General features: G+C 40.0%; 3 protein-coding genes across 5 annotated transcripts in view; 1 reads left to right on the forward strand and 2 right to left on the reverse strand.

Moving 5' to 3' along the window:
- The window catches only part of LOC105368724 (zinc finger protein 32), a 2,301-nt gene extending 1,677 nt beyond the window's left edge, over positions 1 to 624 (reverse strand). The window contains exon 1 of the mRNA XM_011507805.1: positions 542 to 624. The gene's annotated coding sequence lies outside the window, so the exon portion shown is untranslated. The remainder of the gene's footprint in view (positions 1 to 541) is intronic.
- A 1,836-nt stretch (positions 625 to 2,460) lies between these two features.
- Positions 2,461 to 5,425, forward strand: LOC105368725 (zinc finger protein 346). Of its 3 annotated transcripts, XM_011507808.1 has the most exons (8): positions 2,461 to 2,851; positions 2,943 to 3,007; positions 3,107 to 3,318; positions 3,624 to 3,762; positions 3,831 to 3,860; positions 4,723 to 4,868; positions 5,123 to 5,207; positions 5,262 to 5,425. In XM_011507808.1, exons 3-8 carry the CDS (start codon positions 3,130 to 3,132, stop codon positions 5,282 to 5,284), a joined length of 612 nt encoding a protein of 203 aa, XP_011506110.1. In that variant the 5' UTR covers positions 2,461 to 2,851; positions 2,943 to 3,007; positions 3,107 to 3,129; the 3' UTR covers positions 5,285 to 5,425. The 3 variants fall into 3 exon arrangements, with proteins under 3 accessions (XP_011506110.1, XP_011506108.1, XP_011506109.1); XM_011507806.1 differs by having other exon boundaries at positions 5,123 to 5,425; XM_011507807.1 differs by having other exon boundaries at positions 2,461 to 2,566; positions 5,123 to 5,425.
- A 167-nt stretch (positions 5,426 to 5,592) lies between these two features.
- On the reverse strand, positions 5,593 to 8,833 carry LOC105359041 (dynein regulatory complex protein 1). Its single transcript, XM_011495516.1, has 10 exons — positions 8,600 to 8,833; positions 8,406 to 8,514; positions 7,938 to 8,288; positions 7,450 to 7,847; positions 7,136 to 7,352; positions 6,941 to 7,067; positions 6,652 to 6,866; positions 6,309 to 6,588; positions 5,832 to 6,241; positions 5,593 to 5,752 (listed from the first exon to the last, which is right to left on the reverse strand). The coding sequence occupies exons 1-10, from the start codon at positions 8,728 to 8,730 to the stop codon at positions 5,681 to 5,683; spliced, it is 2,310 nt and encodes a 769-aa protein (XP_011493818.1). The 5' UTR covers positions 8,731 to 8,833; the 3' UTR covers positions 5,593 to 5,680.
- Positions 8,834 to 13,223: the final 4,390 nt, after the last annotated feature.

Consider the following 13,223-nt stretch of genomic DNA (forward strand, 5'->3'; position numbering starts at 1 on the left):
GGGGGGGGAGCGACAGCGACGAAGACGACGACGACGTCGACGACGACGACGACGACGATGACGACGACGACGACGACGACGACGACAAGGTCGTTAATGTCAAGGACAACAGGGAGGGCATGAACGTCAACAAGTACGACAAGAACGATGACAAAGACGGTGACAACGACGGCATCGACGACAAGGACTACAGCGACAGGGAGAAAAGTTTACGGCAACGGTGGCTACGACGGCCAAGGCGACATTACCGACTACGAGACGATAACGACGACAAGGATAATAACAATCACGGCGACAATGTCGACGATGAGGTTGACGAAGAGAAGGAGGAAGAGAAACAGTAGGAATAAAAGGACGAGGTTGGCGGGGAGTATGGGAAGGCAAACGGCACGTACGACAGCGATGGTAACAGTCGAGGGTAAAGGTGACGGGCACACGAGCATTTGGGGGCGGCGCGCTCGACCCTGAGGACGACCAAGACGAAGGAAAACGGGGCGCTGGGGATGCTCGGGGGCGCTCACTGGCGCTGCGACAGACTAACCTTTGCTAATGTAGTGGTCCAGGCTCGGGGTAAAACAGGTGCCTCATATGGGGCGCAGGACTGCCGACGCCACGGGGGCTTCCACGCTCACGCGCCAAGGCGACGGGCCATTTCGTCCGAGCGAAAAAAGCCTCTGTTGACTCTGTTTTTCTCCAAGGCAAAATATAAGATGGCTGCTGCTATATCGCTCGGGCAGACGGCGCAGCGCGAGACCTCTGTAGGGGAGATGCGGCCAGCGCGGCGCGCGCTCACCGTCGGCGGCGCGGGTGCCCGATTTTAATTGGCCGCCGCAGCGAGAGGCGATGATGCCGACGAGACGGCGCGCCGATTGGCCCCTTCTCAAACGTCTACGCGAGCTTCTACTCGGCTGGTACTGACACTGCCGCCGCCGCCACCACCGCCGTCGCTGCCTCCAACGCCCCCAACGCCACCAACGTCGGCGCCGCCGTTACCACTACCACCAGCACCACCAACACCACCACGACCACCTCCACCTCCACCACCACTACCAACACCAACGTTAGCTTGGCCACAACCGCGACTACGCGTTGACCGACTACCACATCTTCATCTTCATCTTCTCTTCTTCTTCTTCTTCTTCTTCTTCTTCTTCTTCTTCATCTTCCTCTTCTTCCACTTTTTCCGTTTATTCCTGTTCCTCTTCTTCCACTTTTTCCATTTATTCCTCTTCCTCTGAATTCTCTTCTTTTTCATCTTATTTTTCTCCTTCTTCGTCTTCGCTCCTTTTCTCTCTCCTTCCTCTAACTCTCAACTTGAGAAATCGATTGTTTGGCATCGCTGCAATTAAAAACGATTTTTTAACAGCAAGAGAGCTACTCTTCCGGAACACTCACTTTCTCCGTCTCTCTATAGAAAAAAAAGAAGAAAAAAACGTTTCGAGTCCTTCGTCCTCCTATTGTTCTTTTACATTTCTCTTTTATTCGCCTCGGCGCTCTTTTTTATGATTCTCCTTCGGTGTCCTATAGAAACTAATCCTGCCGAGTTTAATTACTACATTACGCTCTTACGGCGCACCCGGAACTTCGAATGGCACGCCAATATTATATTGCAATTCCAAATTTCAAATTATTTTCAACTACTATCAATCATGACACACGTGCCCACTTATAAACACCTCTATACGTATTTACGAATGATTATTGTGTGCGTAAATAAATCTTACGATATCGTACCTTATGACGTAATTAAAAATTCCATTTTTTATTTATACAAGTACATTTATACAAGTCAATTCTTCCCCCCCCCCCTGCCTCTGCCTTAATGTTATTTTTTTGTACATGATTTGAACATTGGTTGCATACAACATGATTGATTGTGTTCAGTTTTGCATTTCAAGCATGAATGCGATGACGAATTTGGATTCCCTAAATTAATACTAATATCCAATACATAATTATAATCGATATTTTTCCATATAAAAATATACATTACATTGCATATGCTTTTATTTTTATTATTATTGTTATTGTTATTATTGTAGTAGTAGTAGTATTAGTAGTAGTAGTAGTAGTAGTTGTTGTTGTTGTTGTTGTTGTTGTTGTTATTATTATTATTATTATTATTATTATTATTATTATTATTATTATTATTATTATTTTCTATTATAATTTTAATAATAATAATTATTTGAATTATTTAGAGATTGTTTATAGATCCTTAATATTTTCCTGTCGATTGCATGGTTGGCTAGCGCATATAAAATAAATGAAATTTTTTAATTAATCGAATAAATCCTGCAAGGTTATAATTACGTCAATACCAATTTATTATTAAAACGTCGATCAATTTGGTTCGTTTCGCAATGTTTCCCGTTTCACTTTTGGCACTCTGTCCCTTTTTGCAAAAATCTAATACCGATTCTTGCATGGCAATTTACAGTACCGCGTTCCATCCGTTCCTACCACCGACTACTCCTGCGTAAAGAACAGAGTTCCGAATTATTTCTGATCGGAGCCTTGAGCAATTTACGAGTTATTTAGGCACAGAGGAATCAACGATGTCGAGGTTTCAGCTTATGATTTTTATAGCTTTGCATAATTAATGAAACATTCGTAATTATATCTAAAACGGTGTTTGAGTTGAGAAATACTAGACTAAAGAAGAGAAGAATAGAAGATTTAAAAAGCGAGTACCTTGCTAAATAAAATTTTATGTCCATGAACAAGATTTAGAATTAGAAAAAGCAATTTTACAAAGTTAACCTTTTAACGAACGCACGTTACATTGTAAAATTATCGGCGATTAAACTCCGCTAGGATCCTTCGTTAATTGCACTTTTTCTGCATTTGTGTTTGTTTTGTTTATAAACAGTAGTTGTTAAAGAAAAACCTAAAAAGTTAAAACTTAAAATATTTTAACTGTATTATTATTCTGCTTTCAGATTGCAGTTCTGCCATTATTGGTTTTGTACAATTGAATAAAACAACTTATAAATTGACATTGAAAGTGAGTACACATCAAGTTCATATATTATGCGTTTATGCCCGGATACAAAAACATAGCAATCCATTTCTTTCTTATGATTTATTTCATAAACTTTATTAGAATCTATCAACAAATCGACAAAAATGACTGCCCCAACTCAAGGAGGCACAGCTCATTCAATGAACGATCCAGTAGTTAAAGCCGTAGTTGACAATATTATAGGAAATCTGGCTACAAAAAGATCACAAGTAAGATGTAGCGATTGCGATTTAGACTTTACCAGTCAGATTGTGCTGGATGCTCACCTTCAAGGAGCTCGACACGCAAAACAAGTAATACGCTTTATTAAAATTTGAAAATTCAAAATACATTCAGAAATTCAAGTGAAAAATTAATCCATTTATGTTAATAGTCATAAACATTTATTTCAAAGTATTATACAATCAAAATATCAAGAATTAACTAAAATATGAAATAAAATAATTAAAATAAACTAATATTTGTTCAAACCTATGTTGGCCATAAAATTGTAATTAAATATTCATTACATTATTGTAACTATGTATTTTAATAAATTTCTCTTATTTCGATTAAATTTTAGTTTATAATATTTATTGAAACTTTATAATATTCACAGATGAGGTCCAAAAATATACTTGCAACGTTGGAAGAAACCAATGTTGCTTTTAGTAAAGATCAAGAAACCAATGGTTTAAAATGTAATGTTTGCAATGTATATTTAAATTCTATTCAACAACTTCAAACTCACTTAAATGGCAAGTAATGTTTATTTTTACATAAAGCTCAACATTTATTGGAATAACAGATTGACCTTATTTGACAGGAAACCGTCATAAGAAAAAAATGTCGAAAGGTAATAAAAATAGGACAGTTAAAAATTTAGCATCTTATAGTTTTAGATATAAACGCACAATGCATTTAAACAAGCTAATTAAAAAAAATGCTGTTATACTAATTTATTGCCTAATACTTTTTACTTTCGCATGCCTTGTATTACTCTTGACTTTTGTATTTCATTTATATATTCTTTAATTGGTGCTCAACCGATCTGTTTTTCAATTTCACTTTTGTTTTTGTACATCGATTGTACGTTATTGGTTAAAACTATTTATTGCCTAATGATTTATTATTTATTATTTATTATTTATTTTTTGATGATTTGTTAATTACAAATTGTAATTGTAAATTTGTAAATTTTTTTATTGCGTTTTTGAATTTCATATAATGTTTAGTGTGTCAAAAAAATTGTGCATAAATTAACACATTAAACTTGTGTTTAATACGTATTCATATATATTATGAAATAATCGTATGTTTGTTAAATCTTATTTATTTTGTTACTGATGAATTTATTCTTAAATGTAAAATAAAGCAAAGCATGCTGTAATCTATGCTTTTCATGATGCCATGACTAACTACTATTCTATTTATTTACGTGATGCTTTCTTTTTCATCATTACATTTATTGCCTATTTAAGCTAATTCAGCATTACCGTGGTATGTATAAAGATATATTTTGTTGCTGTTGTTTTTTTTTTCTTTTAAATTATCATCGTCAAAGCATTATCTAAATAATTGACTTTGAATCAAATCGCTTTGTTCAAAATATATATTTTTGTCGTGGCATGGATGTAGTGCTCAAACTGATTTATTATCACATAAAGCCTTTAGCAATTGTGATATATAGATAGTGTTGATCGTACATTGATGCTTAGGTGACTGGACTGGTAAAGAGATCATCTCAAGGAGCAAGCTATCCGACATGCCATCAAATTGTATACCTCAACCTATGCCGAAAAATGGTTTACTTTCATGTAATTCATGCAATAAATTCTTCAACTCTCACTCGCAATTGAACGTGGTACGATTTTAACAGAATTCTGTTCACGATTAAATTAAAATTGTGTTATGAAAATAGTACTAAAATATAATTGGCAATTAATACGAGTTATTTCTTTCAATTCATTGGAAGTAAATTTAAATAATTTTTCTTTTGTATTTATTAATTATATCAGTTATTATTTCGAAACAAAAAAGAATACAAATTCAAATTGTATTTTTATTTTAACGAATCTGTAGAGGGTATATTTTAATAAAATAATTTTATCTTTTCAGCATTTATCATCACAAAAGCATTCGGATAAAGTGAACAATATTAAGAGTAGTAAAAAGAAGCGATATAGTCCATATTGGAAGAAAGGTAACAAAATGATAAATGCAAGTACAAAACCATTAGCAAACAATTTCATTTCAGGTGGATATGCAACATATGCCTGAAACATAAACTTTTTTAATTGACACAAACATTGAATGTATACACAAAAATTTATTGAATTGTACACATCAACAATTTATTAACAGTAAGAAAGCCTCATTCTTACAATCCACAAAAACATTATAAATCATGTATTAAACATTGTTTTTTATTTTTTAGTTAAATATTTTTAACCTTATTTTGCAATATATTATTGTATTGTACTTATATTAAGCGAATAAGTGAACATTTTTAGCTAAGCTAGAAAAATTTAAATATAAAAATTTCTACTTATAATAAGTAATTAAAATTAATAATACACACGTGTGCAGAAAATATTCGTTAATGTGTTTTAAATGAGATGTTAATAAACGGTTATAGAAAAGATTAATAAAGTTATTTTTTAAAAGAAAATATCATTATTTCATTTTTAATTTATATGGTACATTTCTTATTGGCTTTAGTGGTAGAAATGGTAATGCAGTTTCCGGCTGAAACATTAATTAAAATTATTAATAAATATGAATTTATAATATAATACTCATGGGTTAATAATTTTAAATAACTAACGCATGTTTTCTGCGATTCCAACAATCGTTCTAATTCAGCATTTTGTTTTTTCAAATTATCAATTTTCGTAGACATTTCATACCCTTCTTGTAAAACCTCGTGATATTTATTCAATGCCATCAAAATTGTTTCCCATAATTTTTCTTTATCTTTGTCAATAATATCGCGGTATTGTGACCAAAAATTTTTCACGTCCTCTTCTGTTAAATTTCGTGAAATCGTTACTTTATTTTCGCCTAATTTATCTTCAAAAGAGATATTGTTCTTTTGCTCATTTTCATTGTACTTTATTACAATGTCTTTGATTGCATGTGTAACATCAGCAGTCTGAATTTCAAGTACATGGCCTTTATCACATGTAAATTTTGACTTGAATTGTATCTCGTCCTTTTTCGTATTACTTTCAGATTCTTAAGAATAATGACTATATTAATTAAAGAGACACATTATGTATTATTTAATGGTTACAAATGGTACCTTCTGCACTTTTTGATTCACAGCCACAACTATCGGTCTGAATAGTATTAATCTCATTTGATTCCTCGTTGTCCTTAATATCTGACTCGATTACCTCTTTGACAGTATCAATTAACTTCTTTTCTTTTTCATCTACCGGGCATTCGCAAATCGAATATGTTATATCGCTTAAGCTTTCGGAGCTGGTCGACTGGATCTCAGAACATTTTAAACAATATGCATATGGTAAGAAAAAGTTTAATAGCATATTAATCTCTTCTGGTGTGGAAATTGACAAAGCCTAAGAAGAAATATTATCACTAATAAAAATCATGCATAAGTAAGAAAGAATAAGTAAACGTACTTGAAAAATATTATCAAGTTGTATAATAGTCTTATCTTCTTCGCAACGGTCTAATATTATTTCTTGGAGTTTATGTTCGATTAAATATTTAGAACTGTTTGATATTTGTTTCAAAATGTTATGTAATACTTGTGTTTCTAATTTAATTTCCGAACAAGATTGATCTGCCCGTTTATATTGAAAGATTTTATTTAATTCTACCTCCTTTTGCTTACCTAAAAAGCGCTCATTTTAATAATTACATTCTTAGTATTGACATTAGTAATTTTTTTTTTTTTTTTTTTGTTACGCATTTTAATGATGTTCATTGCTTCACGATAAGACGGCAAATCTTCTTTCTTTGGTAATGACTTTTTTGGCGCCTCCCACAAAATGCCTAAAGTGCGTTCGTGAATAATCCTATCTGCCATTAAAATCTATATGTGAAAAGAAATTATTTTCGTAAATATAATCGTTTAATTATATTAGAAAATAATAGAGTTACCTTATCAACTAATTCATTTGCTGTTTGAGTATTCATATCCCAAATGTCTAGATACTGTTTTTCACTGATGCGCGTAAAATGATTGGATTTCTCCAGAAGCTCTGTAATATTTTTTCGGTACTTTATGATTTGATTCGATAATTTTTCTATTTCCATATTTGTATTTGCTTCTAAGATTTTATAATTTTGTTTAAGAGAATCGAGATGCACCTGCAATCTAAAAAAGAGATATTAATAAGACTGTTTAATACTGTTAACAGATAAATTTATGGTTTTATATGCATTCGCGAAATCATTACGAAATCCCCACTAACTTATTTATTTTTCTTTTCTGCTGACTTTTTATTATGGCATTTTCTTCCTCGCGATTTTTCATTACGGTATAATTATATGAGAGCTTTTCAGCATTTAACAAACACATGGCTTTTGTCTTTTCCACCTCTTGCTGTAAAAGTTGGCATTCTTTATTTAATAGGATCTTTTGCGCTCGATAATCCTCGTCATGTTCTGTCATGAGTTTTTCCATTTCTGTTTCATAATCTTCCATAATTTCCTTCAACTTTTCATCGCTCATGTAATCTTCATCTTGCTCTTTTTGATAAAGATCCTCCCATTTTTTTTGAAAATTCTCCACTATAGTTTCCCTTTCAGTCTCCAGCGCTTTCTCTATTAATTGCAATTCCCTATTGTAAGCGTTTTCCATCGTAAGCATCTAAATAAACGATAAAATCACGGCTTAAATCATAAGGAGCGAGTATGATAAAAAGCAAAATAATAGGCAGAATAAACTAATTATTTTAACCTGATTTTCAATTCTTTCCATCAACAATTTGATATCATCTTTTTGCTGTTTCTGATTTTCAAAATAAATTCTATCGGCTCGTTCTAACTCTTGTTTCAGTTCTGCAATAAAAGCGTCTTTCAGATCTAAAACTTCTTTACATTTTTTCGCCTGCAATTCCATCGCATTATTAATTTCCAGTGGATCTTTTAACGCCAAAATCAGTGGCCATTGTTTATTAATGATTTCACATTGTCTTTCACTTTCTTCCCTATTCTCTTTCAAGTGCTTAGAAATAAGATCCTGAAGAGCACTTTCTCGCTTCTGGCGTTCTAATTCGCGCGCATCATTGGCCACTTGGACGTTCGTAATCTAATTAAAACGCATATTTCATTATCCCGAGCTTTATGGTGTGGATGGGGAGGGGATGAGTGCATACATCTATATATGTGTTCTCATAAAGATTGTAAAACAAGTAACACAGCTTACCACTTCATACCCTTCGTTAATCAATTTTTCCAAAAGTTCCGCGCTGATGCAAATTTGTTTTTCCGTAAGACTCTCTTTCTCTTCGCTTCCTCCATCATCGTTTTCCAATCTAAATTATTAGCAGTATCATTGCAACATTTTACCATTTTCAATAACATTGCCATACATTTGTACATTTTATACGAACCACGCACCTCTGCAAAGCTTCAGCGCGCCTTTGAATCCGCAAACGTCGTGCTAATTTGCACTCTTCCGGATCCACAGAATCTATCGACGGTTCCTCAACTTCTTCGGAATTTTTAGAATTAACCGATTTTGTCGCCATGCTCTCAACAATAACTTGACGAATTCTTAAAAATTTATATTAACCCCATCTCGAAAGACACTATATCAAATTAAATCGAAGCTATCATAAGTAATATTTCGTAACCAGTAGTAACTACTCTCACGTGTGCGGTCGATAAAGTGGTCGTCGTCGTTAAGCCTTCCTCACGTTAGATGTCACGACTAACTTTGAACTACAAATTCAAAATGAACGATCGTTTAAAAGTGGACTTTTCTCTCTCTCTCTCTCTCTCTCTCTCTCTCTCTTATTATCTACTTAGATCGAGAGCAGCGCACGGGACGCCCGAGAGACTCGAAAAAACTTTTAAATTCTTGCCAAGCCCAGTGTCGAGTTCGGGTACTTCACCAGCTCGGGACCTCGTTATCTATACCCTTTACAGTGTCCTAGAGATCCCGATGGAGTCGATCACCCCGTATACACCCACCGCCTAACCCCACCTCAAACTCAATTAACCAGTCATCCGTGATCGGCCGAGTTGAAGCGTGACAACATACTTTTAAAGAGACCGGCAATCGCAAATCCATAGTTGCCGGTCGCCCATCCGAAGCCTCCCTCACAAAGATTGTTCGCCCGTTAAACAGCAACCAAGGACGCGAGATCGCCTCCAGCGTGCGAACTCTCATTACCAGCGTCTACTCGGCGCTCGGGAGCGGCCTATTTTACGAAGGCGAGAGCAGCAAGGCCATGTTTCTCTTTTCCTCGTCGTGGCGCACCCCGATCGCGAGAGCAGTTTACCTTACGTAAAGAAACCACTGCTGCCGCCACCGCCGCCACCGCCACAGCCACGGCAATCTCTCCGAAACTACGTGGAGCATTAGCGGTGGGCCACGCCAGCCAAAACTTATTTTCGACGTGTAGATGCGTCAGGAGCCCCGCCACAAGCATTTTCACCCCTCCAAACGCATTCGGGGAGATTATGGTAAATCACGGCCCCTCGGGCATCGTCATGAACCCTTCCCGGTCATAAGGTGGCGGTGGCGAGCACCACCCACGCAGTCCCGGGTGGAGACATCCCGGCATCCGAGCGATTACGAATGCACCGCAACTGCCACGCACGACGACGACACCCATGTTTTTGCGTGCGTTTGAGAATCCAAAGCGCGAGTTCGCATAAGGACGGAGTTGAGTCGTTCCTTGAGTCGGCGGTATTCGAGTCCTCGAGGCGAAGCGCCCGAGCCGGCGCGAGCGGCTCACGCAGCGGAAAAAGGCGCGAGGGTGAGGCAACAAGACGTCGGCGGGCGGACCAGGGGCGCGGGGAGAGAAATCCGTGGAAGCTCGGCAGTTGCCGGCTAGGGAGTCGGGGCCCCGAGCTCTCGAGCTCTCGCTCGTGTTCGCTTTAGCTCGTTCGACCCGTTATCCCTACCTGATTTTCCCCCTCCCCCCGAACGCCGCAGTCCCCCACTATCGACAAACCCCCACCAAACCCAACCCCCCACCCTGACTACTCCACCGCTTCGACTCGCCGCGACCGCCGGCTGCTCCCACCACGAGAACAAGCACGCCATCGTTACTGCTCCCACCCGCCCCTTCTTACTAGCGTTCGCCAGCTGTCTCTCTTTCGCCGCGACCCCTCGCATTTCGCTTCTCCGCACGAACGCAGAGCTCTTCCCATTCTCATTTTCCATCCTTTTCCTCATTTTGTCACTCGCTCATCCGCGCTCCCTCCGTCATCCACTCGACCGCTCGCTTCCCCTCTGTCGCTCGCGCATAATATGCGCGCGTGCGCGCGCCCACAGCCGCCTCATCTCCCCGCACCACCAGCCCCTCGCCAAGCGGATTCGCCTTCACGGGCTCACGGGCTCCCTTCCCGCCACGTAACCAACCGCCACCCGATCCCCTTCGTCCCGTGATGCCAACACGTCGCGCGCTCAATCCCACCACGGCGAGCCGCTCTTTTTCTCCTTTTATTTTTAATATTTTTTTTCTGCTTTTATTCCTGCAGTTTCGATTTTCCATCTTACTCGCCCCCTCGAGCTCCTTCTAGCTTCATTCAATTTGTTTATTTTGTTCACATCGTTTCTCTCACTTGCCATCTAGTTCGCCCATTGGCTTTATTTTTCAATTTGCATTTTTACTCCTCTCTAGCTCTCTCTCACTCTCTCTCTCTCTCTCTCTCTCTCGCTATAACCCCACCCCACCCCCTCCTACTCAGCCCCTCACTCTACGACGCTATGCTATTTCCTATTTGCAAGATTTTTGCCGAGCCTTTATTCAATTTTATTTTTTATAGCTTTTATAGCTCGATAGCTGGAACTTTTTTCAAGATAATTCTATGTCTCATGCGAATCAAATAACACGATCTCCAAACGAGAATATTAAATTTTGAATGTTTATTCATGTTTCTTTAATCAAATGACTCAAGTGTACTTTATGTGTTTACGAAAAAATTGGGAATGATTATGAGAGACGAGGTCACCCGGGAGAAAAAGCCTTTAAGCGTAGCCCGTGTTCATCATTAATAATCTACTTTTATAATTTTTGTCTCTCGACATCTATTTTACATCATCTGCCTTTTCTTTAACCCTTGAAAGCACGATATATCAATTAATATCGTCATCCACATCTCCTATATCAATGCAAAACTTTAAAACATCAAAGTAAAGTGCATCCGGTTATTTTGTTTATAATAATATTTTCTCGTAGAGACGAGTTATTTTTAATTATCATTTGTACATTTACATGTTTTACAAATTCTACTAGTATCCTTGCAATAATAGGAACGTCGGTAAAGGGGATGTAGTGGGATCGTGAGGGAGGAGAGAGAAACCGAGAGAGTAAGACACAATCGTACGAGGAGAAGAATCGCGTACGTATAAATAAATGAATCTAATCAAATCAAATATCTCACGTTCTCTCTCTCTCTCTCTCTCTCTCCCGCTCTCGCTCTCACACTCTCGGTATATGTATGTCTGTCTTTCTTGTTTGTACAGACATCGTAATCGGGCAAGGAGAGCAACTCGGGATGATGCAGGGCCGCAACTGTGATTACAGAATTTACGCAGTATTTTGCTTTTGCCGAGGTATTTAAATTGTCAAGGGCTCCTATATTTTTATACTTTGCATTCTCAGGGCTTAATTCGAAGTATCTATTGTTTTACAGTAAACAAAAACTAAAGAATCTGTGGGCAAATTTAAAAAGAATTTCATCTATCGAAACATGATTTTGTGGTGTACTTTGTGAAGAGGGAGCCAGAGTATGAAATAGGCTCTGGAATAATCGCCCAATTTTAATGAATTTCAATCGTGCCCGAGCTCAAGAGGACGCCCGATCATTACAGAAGGACGCTAAAAGCAGCTTTGTTGGAGGTTCGGCTGCGACATTCAAGCGGTTTCGACAGGGCTCGACTGCACTCTGGGAGAATAGATGGTGCAGTTTGAGTAAATATTCAAGCTCGTGTGTTGGTTAGCATTGAAAATAAAGATGACCAGGGAGGAAGGAACGAAAATTCCGCTTGAAAATGCCGGACGAATTTGTTGTTACAGGGCGCCCCGTGCTAGCGTCGACGGTCCTGATGTGACAGCAAGACGTAGCGAGAGACGATGGTGGTATTGGCGGCGGTACGGGCACGTCGGTTCTGTCGAAGCGGCGGGGAAGGAGAGGGACAATCGGTCGGGCGGTTCTTGCGGCGGCAGCGAGAGCGGCGACGGAGGCGGCGGCGGTGGCGGCTGCTGCGGCGACGGCGGCGATGACGGCGGCGGTGGGGACGGTAGTGGGGTGGCCGCGCGAGGGGCGGCATCCGAGAGGCGATAGACGCGTTCCCAAGTCGAAGCCTGAACTTCCCCCACCAGGAGGCGCGACCGCTGGGGCTGGCCGGCGGGAGCTTGGCTACGGGCTACGCGGCTACGCTCCCGCCATGGTGACGTCACTCCGAGTAGTGTAGTGCAGTGAGCAGGAGCGAAGCTCGGGCTCCTCCGAACCGCGCAAGCAAGCCTAAGTGTCCCTCTCTGTGTGTGCGTGCGTTTACCGAGCGTCGTCCCCGTCGCGGTGGAGGAGGTGGAGGAGGCGCGGAAGGCCGGGACAAAAGCGAGGCCAACCGGGGTGGAAATGTGGGCCCGGTGTGGCCGGGGCCGGCTCGCGCCACTGCCCGAGGCTCGCACCCGCAGGGCCCCCGATGCGCTCTGAGTCGCTTCGCGAGCACCATCATCGTCGAGAGCTAGAGCAGCGGCACCAGGAGGTGCGGGAGGAGATACGGCAGCGGCATGATGTGTGCCCGAGGCGAGGTCGGATTGTAATAGCGGGTGCGCCCGCCTACGATGTGGTATCCGGCAACTCGAAAACGGCGGCCACTTTGCAGATACGAGAACCCGCTGGTGCCGCCGTCGTCGTCGCCGCCGCCACCGCCGACTTTGGCCTCGTCGTCCACGTCGTCGTCCAGTTGGTCCGCTACGTTCTTCACATCGGCGCCAGCGCCCAGTCGAATCGTGGCCCGTCCCTAGAGTGTGTGTGCGCGTGCCAAGGCTCACGCGGCTTC

The sequence above is a fragment of the Ceratosolen solmsi genome, unplaced genomic scaffold (genome assembly GCF_000503995.2).
Source record: "Ceratosolen solmsi marchali unplaced genomic scaffold, CerSol_1.0 scaffold1, whole genome shotgun sequence".
NCBI lineage: Eukaryota > Metazoa > Arthropoda > Insecta > Hymenoptera > Agaonidae > Ceratosolen > Ceratosolen solmsi.